This window comes from Panthera uncia, chromosome F2, assembly GCF_023721935.1.
Source record: "Panthera uncia isolate 11264 chromosome F2, Puncia_PCG_1.0, whole genome shotgun sequence".
NCBI classification, from domain to species: Eukaryota; Metazoa; Chordata; class Mammalia; order Carnivora; family Felidae; genus Panthera; species Panthera uncia.
In genome coordinates this window covers 36,464,898-36,483,584 of record NC_064812.1, presented here as the reverse complement: position 1 = coordinate 36,483,584, position 18,687 = coordinate 36,464,898, and the positions used below count along the sequence as shown (strand labels likewise).

General features: G+C 41.7%; 1 protein-coding gene across 1 annotated transcript in view; it reads right to left on the bottom strand.

The window, feature by feature from the left end:
- SNX31 (sorting nexin 31) overlaps nucleotides 1-18,687 on the bottom strand; it is a 69,699-nt gene that overhangs the window by 40,739 nt on the left and 10,273 nt on the right. Inside the window, exons 3-4 of the mRNA XM_049633032.1 lie at nucleotides 17,991-18,105; nucleotides 14,659-14,723 (exon numbers count right to left, since the gene is read on the bottom strand). Coding sequence (XP_049488989.1) covers nucleotides 14,659-14,723; nucleotides 17,991-18,105 — 180 coding nt within the window. The remainder of the gene's footprint in view (nucleotides 1-14,658; nucleotides 14,724-17,990; nucleotides 18,106-18,687) is intronic.

Genomic DNA, 18,687 nt, shown 5'->3' with positions numbered 1-18,687 from the left:
CTCAAAAATAAATAAACCTTGGGGCTCCTGGGTGGCTCAGTCGGTTAAGCGGCCGACTTCAGCTCAGGTCATGATCTCGCGGTCCATGAGTTCGAGCCCCGCGTCGGGCTCTGTGCTGACAGCTCAGAGCCTGGAGCCTGTTTCAGATTCTGTGTCTCCCTCTCTCTGACCCTCCCCCGTTCATGCTCTGTCTCTCTCTGCCTCAAAAATAAACGTAAAAAAAAATTAAAAAAATAATAATAATAAATAAATAAATAAACCTTTAAAAAAAAAAGGCAGAAGAAAGCAGAAGGATGGAAACGGAGTGATGGAAAGATTTTGCCTGGTAGTGTGGTGAAAATGGGCAGGAAGAGAGACTGGAGGGTAGGGGACACTCAGAGGTGGCCGCAGTAATCTGCTCACAGGTACCAAGGGACTTGGCTGGAGCATGTGAAGAAATGGGTTCCAAGCCCAGCGGCTACACCTGCCCCATGTGACCTTATGTAAACCTGGAGAGGCTATTTGCCCCCTGTATTCCTCACTCCTTCTGCTCTAAAATAAGGACGGTAATAGTGCCCGCCTCACAGGGCTGCGGTCAAGATTCAAGGAAGCAACATGTGGAAGTTGGAATGGCACTCGCTGCAAACCACTCAAATGGCAGCTGTGTTGTTCTGTTATTGTTAGAAGAAATGAGGAGGAAGTTACGTACCTTTGATTAGAAGCAGTGCCAATAGATAAGATATAAAGGATTCAAGAAAATACTCAGGAAGATATTTTAACATTCACATCGAAGCAAGGAACGTCTGAGTTGTGTCAATTTTACATCTTACACAATCTCTTGACTCTATCTACTTTTCTTCTCCGCTGCCAGCCCCTTAGACCCAACTCACACCTCTTCTCCCTCGGCTCCTGTGATGGCCTCCTCGCTTCCATTCTTACCCTACTACAAAGCACTCGCCACATGGAGCCAGAGAGGTATTTTAAAATGCAAATCTAAAAATGTCCTTCCCTCGCGTAAAACGCTCCAACGTCCTTACGTTGTTCACAGAGGGCGGCTATGCTCGCCACTATACGACCCACGCTGGCCTTACACTGCCCACAGGACACTCCAGGGAAAAACACAATTTCTCTCTACTCACACCGCTTCTGACACTATCTGGAGTTAGGACAGACCCCACAGGTTAAGGGCTCCGTGCCACAAGACTTCCTCTCCCCAGTTTCAGGTGGCAGTCGCAAATCTAGGCCTCCCACACTTCTGGCCAACTGGCTAGAAATCAGCAGTGCCCACAACACCCTCCTCAGGATTGGTAGTTTTCTAGAATGGCTCACAGAACGCAGGAAAGCTCCTTTTACCTACTATTGCCCACTTATTAGAAAGGAAACGACCCACAACCAGCCAAATGGAGGAGGTGCCTAGGGCAAGGTATGTGGAAAGGAGCACAGAGCTTCCATGCCCTTTCCAGGCACACCGAGCATGTTCACCAGCTCCAAAGCTCTCTAAACCCCACAGTTTAGGGACTTTTATGGAGACTTTATCACATAGGCTTTATCACGTGTGATTATTAACTCAATTTCCCTGCGCTTCTCCCCTGTAGACCAGGGGTGGGGCTGGAAATCCCAACCCTGTAACTATGCTTTCCACCAATCCCCATCTTGAAGCTACCTAGGAGCCCCCAGCCACCAGTCTTCTCATTAGCACTCAATAAGACACAGTGATCTTTCCAGAGATTCTAGAGGCTTATAATATCGGAAGCTTTGTGTAAGGCACTCTGATTACCCCCAACACTCAAGAAATTACAAAGGTTTTGGGACACCTAGGTGGCTCAGTCGATTAAGCGTCTGACTCTTGATTTTGGCTCAGGTCATGATCTCACGGTTTGTGAGATCAAGCCCCACGTCGGGCTCTGTGCTGTCAGCACACTGGGAAGATGAATCCCCATAATATTTGGCTTTGAAAACCATAGGGGCCTAACTTCACGAGTTCTTATCACTCGTGGGGCTTTTAACACTTGAAACTTTACAAATCAGCGGGCTTGGCTCTGGGGGAGCCAGAGGATGATGGAAACTAAATCCTGGCCCTTAAAGAAACAGCATAATATACTGCCCTGCTGAGATACAGCACAGAAGCAGCGTTTGAAAAACACCTGGGTGTACGGGAGAGAGATGTGTTTGTTAATCTTCGTGCCTGCGCTGGAGGGGCCTTTGGGAGACTTGTCCAAGAAACAAAGAGGCTGGCAGGCACCATTTCCCTTCCCTCTCCCCCAGCCAAGATACACAGATACCTGCAGGAATAAGCTCAGCACAAATACTCTCTACCTAGCTTACTAGCAGTGTGCCTCCCCACATTCTCCTGCAGACCTGCCCCCTCCACCCTGACCTCCTCCTGAAGCAGACCAGCACAAACCTTTCTAACACTGTGCACCCCATCCCCGTGTTCTCCTGTAGACTCACACTTTCCAGTACACTCTCAGTAGTCCATTCCAAGGGGCACACCAAGCATGGCAGTGTGCAACCACCCCTGACAAGGGTCAGCACCATCTCAATTTGACCCTCCCCCCCCCCAAGTTGCACTGCAGTCCCAGCAGCACGATGGTGGCAGACAACGGGCCCTGACTGCAGATCCTGCCCACCAATGAAAGCTCTCAGGGGACAATCGCAGGGAGAATGCTCTGCAGTCTCGTGCCACCACAGCTCTGGCAAGTGCTTGGCCTGAGCCAACTGAAGCCCAAGGCGACCCCAGACTGGCCCAGTAACAACACAGAGATCAAACCCTGCCCACAACAGGCAAAGAGAGCCATTACAGACAACTGTACTGAAGGCTAACGTGGCTCAGCCACAACAGTAGGGTGCACATCACACACAAGAGATATCCCTGACACACGAGGTTCAGGTGAACAGGGAACATTGCACTGCAGAGCACTTCAGGACCTCTTCTTCATAATGTCACTACTTTCGAGAGCAGATGTAGTTGACTTTCTGAACACACGGAAACAGGCCCAGAGAGTTCATAAAATGAAGAGACAGAGGGAAATGTCCCGAATGAAACAGACAAGGACAAAATCACATCCAGAGAGCTAAAAGAAATAGAGGTAAGTAAAATGCCTGGTAGCAAATTTAAAGTAATGGTCCTAACGATACTCAATGGACGTGAGAAAAGCATGGAGGACCACAGTAAGACCCTTGACAAAGAGTGAGAAAATGTACAAAAGAACCAACCAGAGAAGAACAACTCAGTAACTGAAATTAAAAATACTCTAGAGGAAATAAACAGTAGACTAGAGGAAGCAAAAGAATGGATCAGTGACCTGGAGGACAGACTAATGGAAAGCAATCAAGCTGAACAGGAAAGAGAGAAAATATAATAAAAAATGAAAATAGATTAAGGGAACTCAGCATATCAGCAAGCATAATAACATTCGCATTATAGGGATCCCAGAAGGAGGAGAGAGTAAAAAGGGGCAGAAAAATTATTTGAAGAAATAATAGCTGAAAACTTCCCAAATATGGGGAAGGAAACAGACATCCAGATGCGGAGGCACAGAGAGCCCCCAACAAAAATCAACCCAAGGAGGTCCACACCAAGACACGTAGTAATTAAAATTAAAAAGTAGTGATAAAGAGAGAATTTTAAAGGCAGCAAGAGAAGAGAAGATAGTTACATAAAAGGGAAACCCCACAAAGCTATCAGCTGATTTTTCAGCAGAAACTTTACAGGCCAGAAGGGAGTGGCATAATGTATTATTAGTGCTGAAATGGAAAAATCTGCAACCAAGAATACTCTGTCTAGCAAGGCTATCATTTAGAATAGAAGAAGAGAGAGTTTTTCAGACAAGCAAAAGTTAAAGGAATTCATGACCATTACACCAGCCTGAAAAGAAATGTTAAAGTGGACTCTTTGAGTGGAAACAGAAGACCACAAGCAGAAATGATAAAACTAGGAAGCACAAAAGCAGTAAAACCAACTATATTTATAAAAATAAGTCAATGGATTCATAAACTAAAAGCATGTGAAATATGACACCATATACCTAAAATGTGGGAGACAGAGGAGTAACAATTTAGTGCTTTTAGAATGGGTTCAAACTTAAACAACCGTTAATTTAACATAGACTACTACATGTGTAAGATGTTATATAGGAACATAATGGTAACCACAATTTAAAAGCTAGTAATAGGCAAAAAATAAAGAAAAAGGAGGCCAAGTATATCACTAAAGAAGGTCAGTAAACTAGGAGAAACTAAGAGAAGAAAGAACAGAGAAGAACTACAAAAACAACCATAACACAAGTAACAAAATAGCAGTCAGTATATAGCTATCAATAATGACTCTGAATGTAAATGGATTAAATGCTCCAATCAAAAGACTCAGAATGATAGAATGGATAAAAAAAATAAGACCCATCTATGCTGCCTATAAGAGACTCATTTCAGACCTAAAGACACGTACAGATTGAAAATGAAGGGACAGGGGCGCCTGGGTGGCTCAGTCGGTTGGGCAGCCGACTTCGGCTCGGGTCATGATCTCGTGGTCCGTGAGTTCGAGCCCCGCGTCGGGCTCTGTGCTGACGGCTCAGAGCCTGGAGCCTGTTTCGGATTCTGTGTCTCCCTCTCTCTGACCCTCCCCCGTTCATGCTCTGTCTCTCTCTGTCTCAAAAATAAATAAACGTTAAAAAAAATTAAAAAAAAAAAAGAAAATGAAGGGACAGAGATACATTATCATGCAAATGGAAGTGAAAAGAAAGCTGGGGTAACAATACTTATACGAGACAAAACAAATTAAAACAAAGACTGTAACAAGAGACAAAGAAGGACACTACGTAATCATAAAGAGAACAACAAGAAGATATAACAAGTGTAAATACTTATGCCCCCAACATGAAAACACCCAAATACATAAAGTAGCTAATAACAAACATAAAGGAAGTAATTGATAGTAATACAATAATAGTATTGTATATAGAGGACTTTCATACTCTATTTACATGAATTGATAGGATTATGTAAACAGAAAATCAATAAGGAAACAGTGCCTTTGAATGACACATTGGATCCAATGGATCTAGCAGATATATTCAGAATATTCCATCCTAAAACAGCAGAATACACATTGTTTTCAAGTGCACATGGAACATTCTCTAGAATAGGTGACATGTTAGGCCACAAAAGAGGTCGCAACAAATTCAAAATGATCAAAGTCATACCATGCATCTTTTCCAACCACAATCCTGTGAAACTAGAAACCAACCACAAGAAAAAATCTGAAAAGAATACAAATACATGGAGACTAAATAACATGCTACTAAACAATGAGTGGTTCAACCAGAAAATCAAAGATGAAAACAAAAAATACATGGAGACAAATGAAAATGAAAATTCAATAGTCCAAAATCTTTGGGATACAGAAAAAGCTGTTCTAAGAGGAAAGTTTATAGCCATACAGGTCTCCCTCAAGAAACAAGAAAAATCTCAATAAACAACCTAACCATTACACCTAAAGGGTCTAGAAAAAGAAGAACAAAACCCAAAACCCGAAAGCAGTGGAAGAAAGGAAGTAATAAAGTTTACAGCAGAAATAAATGAAATGGAAACTTAAAAAAAAAAAAGAAAAGATCAATGAAACCAGAAGCTGGTTCTTTCAAAGATCAATAAAATTGATAAATCTTTAGCCAGACTCAGAGAGAGAAGACAGACTCAAAATCAGAAATGAAATAGGAAAAATAACCAACATCACAGAAATACAAAGAATTATAAGAGAATAGTAGGAAAAATCATATGCCAACAAATTTGACAACCTAGAAGAAATAGATAAATTGCTAGAAACATATAACTTCCCAAAACTGAATCAGGAAGAAAGAAAATTTGAACAGACTGATTACCATTAATGAAACTGAATCAGTAAACAAACCAGCAAACAAAAAAAAAGCCCTCCCCCAAACCAAAAACCCAGGGCCAGATGACTTCACTTGATCTTAGCCAAAAGGCCGAGAAGCAATTGGGCCAGATGACTTCATAGACAAATTCTGCCAAATAGTTAAAGAAGAGTTAATATCTATTCTTCTCAAACTAATCCAAAAAATAGAAGAGGAAGGAAAGCTTCCAGCTTCATTCAATGAGGCCAGCATTACCCTGATACTAAAACCAGATAAAGACTCCACTAAAAAAGAAAACAATATCCCTGACGAACACAGAGGCAAAAAATCCTCAACAAAATATTAGCAAACCAAATTCAACAATACATTAAAAAAAAAATCATTCATCACAGTCAAGTGGAATTTATTCCTGGGATGCAAGGGTGGTTCAATATTAGCAAATCATCCAATGTGATACATTACATCAATAAGAGGGTAAAAAAAATGATCGTTTCAACAGGTGCATAAAAGGCATTTGACAAAGTACAACACCCATGCATGATAAAAACTCTCAACAAAGTAGGTTTAGAGGAAACACACCTCAACATAATAAAGACCACATAAGAAAAACCCATAGCAAACATCATACTCAATGGTGAAAAACTGAGAGCTTTTCCTCTAAGATCAGAAACAAAACAAGGATGTACACTATTGTTTAACATAGTACTGGAAGTCCTAGTTACAGCAATCACACAAGCGGAAGGAATAAAAGGCATCCAAATTGGTAAGGAAGAAGTAAAACTTTGACTATTTGTAGATGACACATTGCTAAACAGAGGAAACCCAAAAGACTCCATGAAAAAACTACCCAAACTGACAAATTTTCAGCAAGGTCACAGGATACGAGATCAATATACAGAAATCCACTCTATTTCTATACGCTAATAATGAAGTAGCTGAAAGAGAAATGAAGAAAGCAGTTCCATTGACAACTGCACCAAAAAAATAACAAAATACCAAGGAATAAATTTAACCAAGGAGGTGAAAGACCTATATTTTGAAAACTATAAAACACTGATGAAAGAAGTTGAAGATGACACAAATGGAAAGATATTCCATGCTCATGTATTGAAAGAACAAATACTGTTAAAATGTCCATACTACCCAAAGTAATATACTGATTTAATGTAACCCCTATCAAAATACTGACAGCATTTTTCACAGAACTAGAACAAAAATCCTAAAATTTCTTTTTTTTCAAAAATTTTTAAATGTTTATTTATTTTTGAGAGACAGAGCATGAGCAGGGGAGGGGCAGAGAGAGAGGGAGACACAGAATCCAAAGCAGGCTCCATCCAGGCTCTGAGCTGTCAGCACTGAGTCCAACGCGGGGCTCAAACTCATGAGCTGTGAGATCATGACCTGAGCCGAAGATGGACGCTTAACAGACTGAGCCACCCAGGTGCCTCCAAAATCCTAAAATTTCTATGGAACCACAAAAGACCCCAAATAGCCAAAACTATCCGGAGAAAGAACAAAGTTGGAGATATCACTATTCCAGATTTCAAGATATACTATAAAGCTGTAGTAATCAAAACAGTACAATATTGGCTCCAAAACAGACACACAGATCAAAGGAATGCACTAAACAGCCCAGAAAATAAAACCACAATTATACGGTCAATAATCTTTAACAAAAGAGGCAAGAATATGTAATGGAAAAAAGTCTCTTTAACAAATGGTTTTGGGAAAACTGGAAAGCTACATGTAAAAGAATGAAGTTGGACCACACACAAAAATAAACTCAAAATGGATTAAGGACCTAAATATGAGACCTGAAACCATAAAAATATAAATGTACACAAAATACACAAAAATGTCATTGGTATTTTGATAGGGATTACATTAAATCTATAGATTGCTTCAGGTAGTATGGATATTTTAACAATTTATTGTCTTCCAGTACATGAGCACGGAATATCCTTGTATTTGTTTATGACATCTTTAGTATCGTTCACCAGTGTTTTATAGTTTTCAAAGCACAGGTCTTTCACCTCCTTAGTTAAGTTTATTCCTAGGTATTTGATTACGTTTTGGTTCAAGGACCACCCAACTCTTTGCCATTGGTTAGAATCAGACACACTGGTGGCCACTGGCCCACAATCTCCCTCCTTTTCTCCAACATGTTCTACCAGTTGCCTCAGCCGACAGGGTTCTGATTCACACTCTCCTTCAACTTCTCTACTTTCCCCAAGACTCTAACCACATTTACCTCCTTCCTCATTCCCACCGGTTGACCTCACCTTCTACAAGTCATAGAAGAAACATCAAGAGGGGACTCACTCTACTTCTAATCACACACCTCGGACTGTACCTGTAGTCATGCCCAGTGTCTCTCCTTGCCTCACATTCAGTGTGAGAGGTGTCCTTCCTCTGCTCAAGCCCAGTCTGTGCTGGGTCCTCCTTCCTTTAGTACTTTGTGCCATTCATTATTGAGGCCAACCCCACCCACTCCCATTTTCAAACTCCTTCTCTAGTGGTTACTCGCCACTAGCAGGCAAACCTACTCAAGTCTCTTTGATCCTTTTTTTTTTTTTTTTTTCATCTATTTATTTTAGAGAGAGAGAGCATGTGAGTGGGGGAGAGGAGCAGAGGGAAAGAGAGAAAGAATCTTAAGCAGGTTCCACACTCAGCACAGAGCCCAACTTGGCCTCTACCCCACAACTGTGGGATCATGACCTGAACCGAAATCAAGAGTTGGACATTCAACTGACTGGGCCACCGCCCAGGCACCCCATGTCCCTGTCATCTTAAACAGAAACACAGAGACTCTGGGTGGATCACCACCAAGAAAAAAAAAGGGGGGGGGGTTCCCATGGGAGAAATATCTCTTTTCAGCACTTCCATGGGCTTTGAAAGAGTCATATGTTTAAAGAAAACTAAGTATTTTTTTTTCTTTTACATGATGCCATTTTAACTCCAGGAAAAATAAGAGTTTTCAAGAAAGTAAAAGTAATCATGAACATTACTTGTTCAGTAGTAAGAAATCTGTACATGTTATAGGGATCAAAATGCTAAGAATTTAATTTTTTTAAAGAGTTTCATAACAAAATTGGGGTGAAGGAAATGGAAGAAGGTGATATAAGAAAGCGGCAATCCTCACCCTCCATCACAGTCAGCAGATTATGTCTACAAGTTGAAGAACAAGAGAAAGTTAGAGATGTATCTCATTAACCCCCAGGTTTTTAAATACCTGAAGAAAAACTAAAAGATTTGAAAGTCACCGCTTCTGAAGAGCAGGAGAAGCTTATGTTCTTCTAATCTGTTTTAGCGCCATTTTACTTTGGAAACCACAAGCACATTTTGCTTTGATTAAAGAAAAATGAACATGTTATGACAATATGGCAAAGAGGAGAAACAATGGCAGTAAGAAACCTTCATATTATGAGATACAAGCAAGTGCACAACAGGTGACACGTTTTAGATTCGGAGTGGTGACCAAGAGGAATTTGGCTCTCTTTGTGGTATTTGAATTTTGCCAGAACATATATAATTAATAAAATGTAAGAGCAATACAAAAACACAATCAGAGGGGGAAAGGCCAACTTCGTGGATTTGGGATGTAAAAAATAAAACCTTACCTAGGCTGTCATCTTGATCTAGGGTGGATCAGGAATCAAAATACACAGTTCATGGTGCAAAATCAAATGCACTTGTCTTTAAGAAACGTCGCAATCCTCTAATACCATGGGCTCCCTCAACACCCTTCAAAACCCTTTCTAATTCTTTTCAAATTGAATTTAACAACTTGTGAATTTTTTGAATTTTTCCAAGAAGATCCATCAGTGTGTTTTATTGGTATTCTGCTCTGAGGCAGAATAATGGTAGCCATGGTCCTTATTCCTGAGGTTTCTTACCCAAGAAAATCCACATTGGGATTGCCAAGCTCTTACTTTCCATCACACTTAATAATGGGCTATAATCGTTGCACTGTAAGGGAAGCATTCTTAAGAGGAAATGGGGGAAGAGTCACTTCCCCGGTCCCCCCCGAACAAAGCCAGAGTGATCTAAACTTCCTGAGTAAGTTGCCCCTAACTTCCAAGGCACACAACGCTACTCCAGATACCTTCTCTGTCTTCTTTTTCTCACACATGTTGTTCACACAAGGCCATAGAACACTGCAGTTTAAGAATCAGGAACATAAAAATGTCTTTAGTCTAAAGACTTCAATTTTGCCTTTTCAAAATTGCCTTGATCTCCAAGGTGACCACAGGGCAAAAACAGAAAACGGAGGAAGTCAGGGGAGTCCAGACACACAAAACAAGAGGGACATGGTTAGGGGCAGGGCTGGGCAGGCTACCGCCACTCTAGAAATTTCTCATAACACCAATAGAGCAGGGGCTCTGGATCCAGCTTCCCTGGGTTCAGATCCCAGCTCTTTCACTTCTGAGATATGTGCCCTTGGCCAAGTTAGCTAACCTGAAAAAGAGATATTAACGGCACCTCCTTCAGCAAGTTGTAGAGGATAAATGAGACAGTGCGCATTAAGCACCAGGTCTTGCCCAGATTAAATCATCCTGTAGAGGGAAATCCCTCTTGTTTTTCCAGCCTGCATCTGATCATCCTTGATAAAGGCTCTCCTGAGAAGGGCGCCAGGAAGCTTGCATGCATTCATGTTTCGAACGTCGCGTGTCCTTGCCCAGAGACAGGAAGATGCTCTTGTAACTGCCGCATCCCGGAGAGCCAGGCCCAGGAGCATGCGATTGCCCAGCAATAACCACTTGGCAACTGCAGGCCAAGCACTTTCAGGAGCAGTGAAAATATGCAGGTGGGGTCTGTGTAATATTGAGGCCGGCAAACTGCCTAATCCCTGTTCCTTGGGCTCTTTCAGTTTGGCACATCCACATATCACCGCTGCTCATTCCAGTTCTCCCGGCTCCCACCCGCCCTGCAGTAGCGATCTTGCTGCAAGCTTGGTGGGCCGAATCTCTCCCGCGCTGACGGCATCTATTCGCCACCAATAAATCGCTCTGGCCCTGAAAGGCGGTCAGGGAAGGGTCTACTGGACGTTGGAGTAGACTCACCCCCAATACTAACTGGCTACCGCTTCCCTTTTGCTAATATCCGTCCTGAGTCTTGCAGGCCGCCAGATACTATGTGGCTTGTTGTTCTGGTCGCTAATGGGAAGAAAAAGCTAAAGTATAATAATCTCATCTCGCTGCCCACCCCAGAAATCTTCCAATACCAGCTTACATATCACTTTCTTTGGAAGATCTCCCGGACACACACTCATCCTATGGCAGGGCCTTCCGGCCCTTTTCTCACACGGTCACGCATAGAGAATGATATTTGTCCTTCACACTGGGGTAAGTGGGCACAAAGCCACTGGCAGGGCCCGCAAATGCTGCACCAGGGCTAAAAAGGTAGAAATCTCAACACAGCCCCCACTCTCTTCTGGAGCATGGCCCTGTATCACGCCGTGTGGTCCTGTAGCACAGCGTGTGGTCCTATATCACAGTACTCATTACACTTAGCGACATGCCCAGTGACCTTTCTGTCTCCCCAACAAGACGGTAAACTCCGTGAGCTGGACTGGGTGCCATTCGCTGGTGTCTCCCCCACCTCTCGAGCGGTGTTGGCTCGTAGCGGGCATGCACTTCATATTTGTTCAACGTCTGAACAATAAAAGGGACAGCATAAAGCAGGACAGGGGCACAAGGAGCATAGAACCACCTGCCTGATTTAAATTTAGTTTCTTGGGGCACCTGGGTGGCTCAGTTGGCTAAGTGTCTGACCCTTGATTTCAGCTCGGGTCATGGTCTCACGGATGGTGAGATCGAGCCCCACACGGGGCTCTGCACTGACAGCACGGAGCCTGCTTGGGATTCTCTCTCTCTCCCTCTGTCTCTGCCCCTCCCTCCCCACCTCTCAAAAATAAATCCATAAATATCAAATTTTTCAAAAAAAAAAACACCTTAATTTCATTGTCAAAATCTTTAACCTCCTTTGTAAACATCTTTAGAAGCAAAGTGACCTCTGTTTTACCCTCCTTTTGGAGACAAACAGAAAACAACCAGAAGGAAAATCATCCTCGAAGATGTTGAAAATTGTCCCGAGTCTGAACTACTTACTGGGTTTTCAAAGGGGCCGCCAAGTGCAGTGAAAGTCAGACCTGGTCCAGGAGGAGACAAGCAGAGGTAGGAAGGGGCCAGAGGACTCGAATCACACAGAAGCTATCTTAAAGCAGTTAATCACCAGAGACTAGCGTGTCTGGGAATACAACTCCGGGCCCCATTTGACCCTACCTAGTGGAAGGGGACACCAAAAAAGGAAAAAAAAAAAAAATGTGCAGACACATCATCTTTGCAGAAAGCAATCTCTCAGCATGGTTGGGAAGAGAAAAAAAGACATTGTTAATGGCAGCAAATACTTCATAAATGGTAAGGTTGCCACATGATATTTAAGTGCTTTAAGAGCTATTTAAGGGGCGCCTGGGTGGCTCAGTCAGTTGAGCGTCCGACTTCAGCTCAGATCATGATCTCACAGTTCATGAGTTTGAACCCCGTGTTGGGTTCTGTGCTGACAGCTCAGAATCTGGAGCCTGCTTCGGATTCTGTGTTTCCCTCTCTCTCTGCCCCTTCCCTGCTCTCTCTCAAAAATAAATAAAAACATAAAAAACAACAACAACAAGAACAACAACCCTGAGCCATCTCACTCCTGAGCCTGTGCTCTTAACCACTAAGCCAGTCCTGAGGCTACTTGGTCAACAAGAGGGTTTAAAATGCTAGATCACAATATGTGGAAGTGTGGTTGTGGCTTCACGGCTAGACACACTGCTCGAGCCCTCAGGTGGAACATTAGAGAAAGTGCTCAGAAACAAGAGGTAAGATCCACAAGTACAACAGACAGTCAAAAGACTCAGCCGGAGCTCCTCCCTGAACACTATGTCAGCTGACTCACAAAGCACAGCCCCTTCTAAAGCTGACTGATTGCCTGAGAAGAAATAGCGAGGGACCTGGGCAAAACTCCCGCAGCAAAGGAGGGAGGGATCGTAACCAACTAAGAGTAAAAAATATATCTCCAAAACAATGCCACTGAGGAGATGACAAGGATAGATGCATTAATAAAAATACACCTTCTCTAACTCAGAGAACGGATGAAAGCCTCAGAAAAAGAGATAAGATAACAAAAGGATATAAAAGCAAACTGCAAAGTTGGTGGAAGAAACAGAAGAGAAAAATAAAGCCATTAGACAAGTGCAAATTTCATCAGAAGAAGGAAGGCATGGTAAAATACTAACAGAACTAAAATGGGGTAAAAACCTTGCACATCATCAGAAAAAAAGACACTCAAAGCTCCACAACACTGACAGTCCATGACAGTTTTTAAAAGGCACTGAAAGCAAAAACCATAACGTACACAAAAAACAGGGCAGAAGTGAGGCCAAATGTACCTCTGTGTGCTGACAAGGAATGATTTGCCAGATGTAGAATTAAAAAAAAAAAATTCAGTAAGTGTGTAGAGTATGTGCTTATTTATAAAACAAAAAGGTTACGCATACATATGACTGCTTGTATGTGCACAAAAATGCGTAGAAAGAACGTATATTAAACTGTAAACAGGGGCGCCTGGGTGGCTCAGTTGGTTAAGAGACTGACTTGGGCTCAGGTCATGATCTCACAGTTCATGAGTTCAAGCCCCGCATCGGGCTCTGTGCTGACAGCTCGGAGCCTGGAGCCGGCTTCAGATTCTGGGTCTCCCTCTCTCTCTCTGCCTCTCCCCTGCTCATGCTCTGTCTCTCTTTCCTTCAAAAATAAATAAACATGAAAAAAATTAAAAAAAAAAAAACAACCTGTAAACAGTTGTCTCTGAAGAGGGGTACTGGGGGTCTGTGGTGGGATCATGAACTCTTTTGTGCTGTTCGAATTTTACCACCATCACCACCTCAACAACAAACTTTTCAAAGAAAAAGAAAGTGCATGTGTTTTAAGCCATCAAAAATATGTGAAAATCTACACGGTGACACAATGGGAGACGCCCAGATCATTTCTTGGGTTGAATGGACCAGTTACTATACCAACATGGTTGACCTACTGAGTAAATGAAATTTGCTCCCTTTTGGTTTTTTTTTGTTTTTTGTTTTTTTTCAATTCCAATCAAAGTATCACTCCTCCCCTAGCTAGGGATCTAGTTCGGTAATATCATATTATCGTTATGACTTCATTCTTCTCAAAGATTTCCATTCAGTCAAGAACATACTTGCAGGCACAAAAATGTTCCCACATGTACGACTGGAATGAGGGGTGTGCTAACCAAACCTACTTGGCAAACTTCCAGCCTCTACAGGGCAAGTGGCCAGTGGTTCTTTAGGCCAACAAAGGAAATGGAGTCACTATATGTCATTCTGTTCAGACTGAATTTTCTCTGTGATCCATTCACAACAAAGTTAAGAGCAGAGGATATGCTGCGCTGATGTCTTCACTGTGGCACACTTGATCCCAGCCACAGAGGAAGGGTCCCAGAATTGTCACGGGGGCCCTTCATGATAAAAGGTTCTCTTCTCCATGGCCCGTTTTGAGAGGTACAATGCTTAGGCTACAGGATAAAAAGGTATCTGCTGAATTAAAATGAGTTCAAAAGTCAAGCGACCCACTCATTTTCCATCTAGAATCTAAACCGCCAAAAGAACAAAACAAGAACCATTCCCCAATGTCCTCCAGATGAATGTATTTTACCCAATGTGGAGCTGCAGGCTGGAAATACACACATGGTAACCAAGAGACATGTTCTGTAGCAAAATAATGACCTTAGTAAAGAAGACCATGCTTACCAGCTGTACGAGTTTTAAAAAGTCAATGAAGACGTCACTTCTCAACATGTTTGGGTCCATGGTTACTGAAAAATACGGATGGTGAGCCAGGTTAGCCTGGGGCTCGGTTGACCTCTCTATTAAATTGCTCTGTCCTCTAGGGAGTCCTACAGGCCTTACCAGTACACCACTGCCTCCTTGGGCAGTGGAGCTGAGACCTCTCAAATACATGAAAATCCACAATGCTTGCCTCCTCCCAGCAGCCTTGATAGCAACATAAACCCTCCTATCAGTCCCAGGCACCTCACTTGATTCACACATCCCCGTATCGTTCAATATCCATCTTGCTGCCCTAGCAGGATGATGGTGAAGTTCATACGAAAAAGCAAAAAGATCTTTAAACCTGGACTGGGACTCCTGCTTTGGCAAGACATTTCTTAATCTGAAAATCTGAAGTCAACCAAGAAACCCTGGTTGAGAGAGCACGTCTCATAATGACAGGAGCTCTCAAGAGGTTACCCCCGCCGCCGCCCCAAAAGTGATTATAAGGCTGTCAGAGAGATTTAAAGTTTTCTATTCAAGAATGAAATCTTACCACTTGCAACAACGTGGATGGAACTAGAGGGTATTATGGTAAGCAAAATAAGTCAGTCAGAGAAAGACAAATACCCTATGATTTCACTCATATGTGGAATTTAAGAAACACAACAGATGAACATAGGGGAAGGGAAGAAAAAATAAGATAAAAACAGAAAGCGAGGCAAACCATAAGAGACTCTTAAATACAGAGAACAGACTGAGGGTTGCTGATGGGGTGTTGGGTGGGGGGGATGGGCTAAATGGGTGATGGGGCATTAAAGAGGGCACCAGTTGGGATGAGCACTGGGTGTTCTATGTAAGTGATCAATCACTACATACTAGTGATCAATCTAGTCCTGAAATCATTATTACAATCATTAATCCAACTAACTTGGATTTTAAAAAAGTAATAAATTAAGGGTGAAAACAAGTAATAAAGTTTTCTATTCTTTTATACCTATAAGAGTATTTACCCTCTTAGTTTTAAAGCTCGGATACCAATATTCAGGTGCTATGGCCAGAGCAGAGACTTCCCCCTGAGAAGTTCAAATTCCTGCATGAGGTCGTTCCCAGACTGCTTCCTCATTTCTTAACCCTCCTTGCTGTAATGCTTCTCCTGGGCCCTGTGCTTTAGCTACACTTATCTATTTACTAACTCTGTGTCAGATGTCTTTCTCTTTTCTTTCCTTTTCTTTCTTTTCTTCTTTTATTGACGTTTCAAATGATTTCATCACATAACTTCTACCGGCATTTACAACTAGCACTGACTGAAGTCATTTCGAGTTGTACCTTTCCCAAACAATGTTCCGTTTTTCAGAATAAAGTAACTAAAAGAAAATCATGAGAGACCTTTTACAAAAGATATTCCTTCTTTTTAAGGGAGGCAATTTTAGAGTGGGGGAAAAAAAGCCCTTGTCTTATTTTCTGGAATGTATGTGGTGTAAATGCAAATTAACATAATTGTTAGCATAGACTCTTGGAGATGGGGAAAGCTGTTGAAAAAAGTGTTCATCTAATTGGTATTTATTAAGAACCAGGTACAATGCTAAGCACTTTGTGTATTTTAGTTCCTTTAATCTTTACAACAAACCCTGGGGTAAATATTATCTCCATTTATCAGATAGAAGCTCAGGTCATACAGCTAATGAAGTACAAACCTAGGATTTGACTGTAGTTCTGACTCCAGAGCCCAAATCTTAGTCACATCACTAAGCTGCGTTGTCTCCTTGCTTTACCTTGCTAGAGGATGCAGGAGATATCCTGATGACAAATGGACAAAGGCCAGGCCTAAAAAAGCAACCCCTTAGGCACTGTGATCATTTGTGAAAAGACCAGTGGTTCAAAAAGGATATTTCACTAAGACATTAGAAATCAAGCCAAGAGAGAATAAAAATTCAGTAGATATTACATCTTGAGTTTGAAAAAGCTTATTTACTGGGTCTAAAAGAGGTATATTCTCCATTACAAAAGACATATGGGAAATAGATGACCTCTAGAATTTTTATTTATTATCTTTAAAAAACTGTGTGCAGCCATGAGAAATAATGAAGTAAATCCATCACTTCTGACTTAGAATGTCCTGTAAAATACAGATTTTAAGAGGGAAAAAACAACTTACAGAAGAAAAATACATTTTTCCTTGTGCTGTGAAGGATATCAGTGGGATAATTGGTGTAGTTTGAAAAAGGTCTCTAGATTAGATAACATTAATTGCCTGGTTTTGATAACTATACTGTGATTGTAGAAGAGAATGTCCTTGACCTTAGGAAATACACACAGAAGTATTTAAGTGTAAAGTGGCTTGGGTATGTAACACAAGCATTAAAATACACACACACACACACACACACACACACACAGGAAATTGAGAGGATGATAAAGCAAATATGAAACGTTAACATTTGGGAAATCTGGGTGAAGAATATACAGAAATTCTTTGCATTATTTCTGCACCCTTTTTATAAGTCACAAATTCTTTCAGAATAAAGTTTTTAAGAATCAATCACCGAAAAGTGTATAGAATAAATTTCAATTTGTGTTTAACAGAGACATGCATACGCACCAGTAGATACAAAAATTGTTTCTGAGGAATACATAAAGCGCTTGTAATGATGCTTACTTCTAGAAGCCTCGGGGTCTAGGCTGGAAGGGAATGCACTTTTCATTGTATGATGTATTTCATTGTATGATGTATTTCATTGTATGATGTATAAAAAAAATAAACTTTTTTTAAGTTTATTTATGTTGCCTGGGGGGCAAGGGCAGAGAGGGAGAATCCCAAACAGGCTCCGCACTGTCAGCACAGAGCCTGACACAAGGCTAGAACTCACGAAATTGTGGGATCATGACCTGAGCTTCACAGACTGAGCCACCCAGGCACCCCTCCTCTATTTCAGTCGAATCCAGGTAATATATCTGTGACTTCTACAATCAAAGCCAACACGTAATGCCCAAGGGCAAATCTGAAAGTTATTTTTAAAACGAAATACAAAGGCTGTATTTTGTATGACTCCATTTATACACAATGTTCAGAAAAGGCAAATATATAAGACAGAAATTAGTATAGGGGGTGATAGAGGCAGGTGGGGGAGAGGAATACGGAGTGACTGATAATAGGTGTGAGGTTTCTTTTTGGGGTGACAAAAATGTTCTCAAATTCGACCATGGTGGCTGGTTGTACAATTTTGCAAATACGCTAAAAACCACTGAATTGTACACTTTCAATGGGTGAATTTATCTCAACAAATCTGTAAAAATAAAATCCGAATACATACCCTTCTGCAAATACTGTTCCAACTGGTCCCTTCTCTCGTCAGCCATGGATGCGGTCATTGCGAGATAGTACTTTGGCGGAAAGGGTGGCAGGGAATTTCCAAAGATCCGCCTCAGCTGAAAGATCCAGAAAACACACACTTCAGGCTGAGCCTCCAATGCAAGGTTGGTTAGACACCAAAGCCTCCTCTTACGGCAAGTCTCACTCGAGTACTTCGTCTAAAATCACCCCTGCCTGGTGGCCAAGAGGAAGAAAAGGGGATGCTTTGATTTTCTCAAGGAGTTTATTTCAGTACATGTTTCTGACAATGCTGTTAAGCATTCTACAGACTGACATCTCCAGTCTGAGTTTGGTACATTGGGATACGTTGCAATTTTTCATTTGTTTTTGCGAGATTGCCTACCCCTTCCACCATATAGTATTTCTCAGATTCATTCCCCAGTAGAATCTGTGATACCAATGATGATAGGAATTTAATTCCCCTACCCCACGTCCACCAAATCTGAACGTAACAGCAGAGGTTTACAGCACGCTAGCTGATAAAGTATCCACTAGCCAGTGCTAATGAGCCCCCAGAATGTGGCTAGTCTGAACTGAGATATGCTGTCCGTATAAAATACATTCCAGATTTCAAAACTTAGCACAAAGAAAAAGAAAAGGGAACTATTTCACTAATAACTTTTTATACAGATCATATG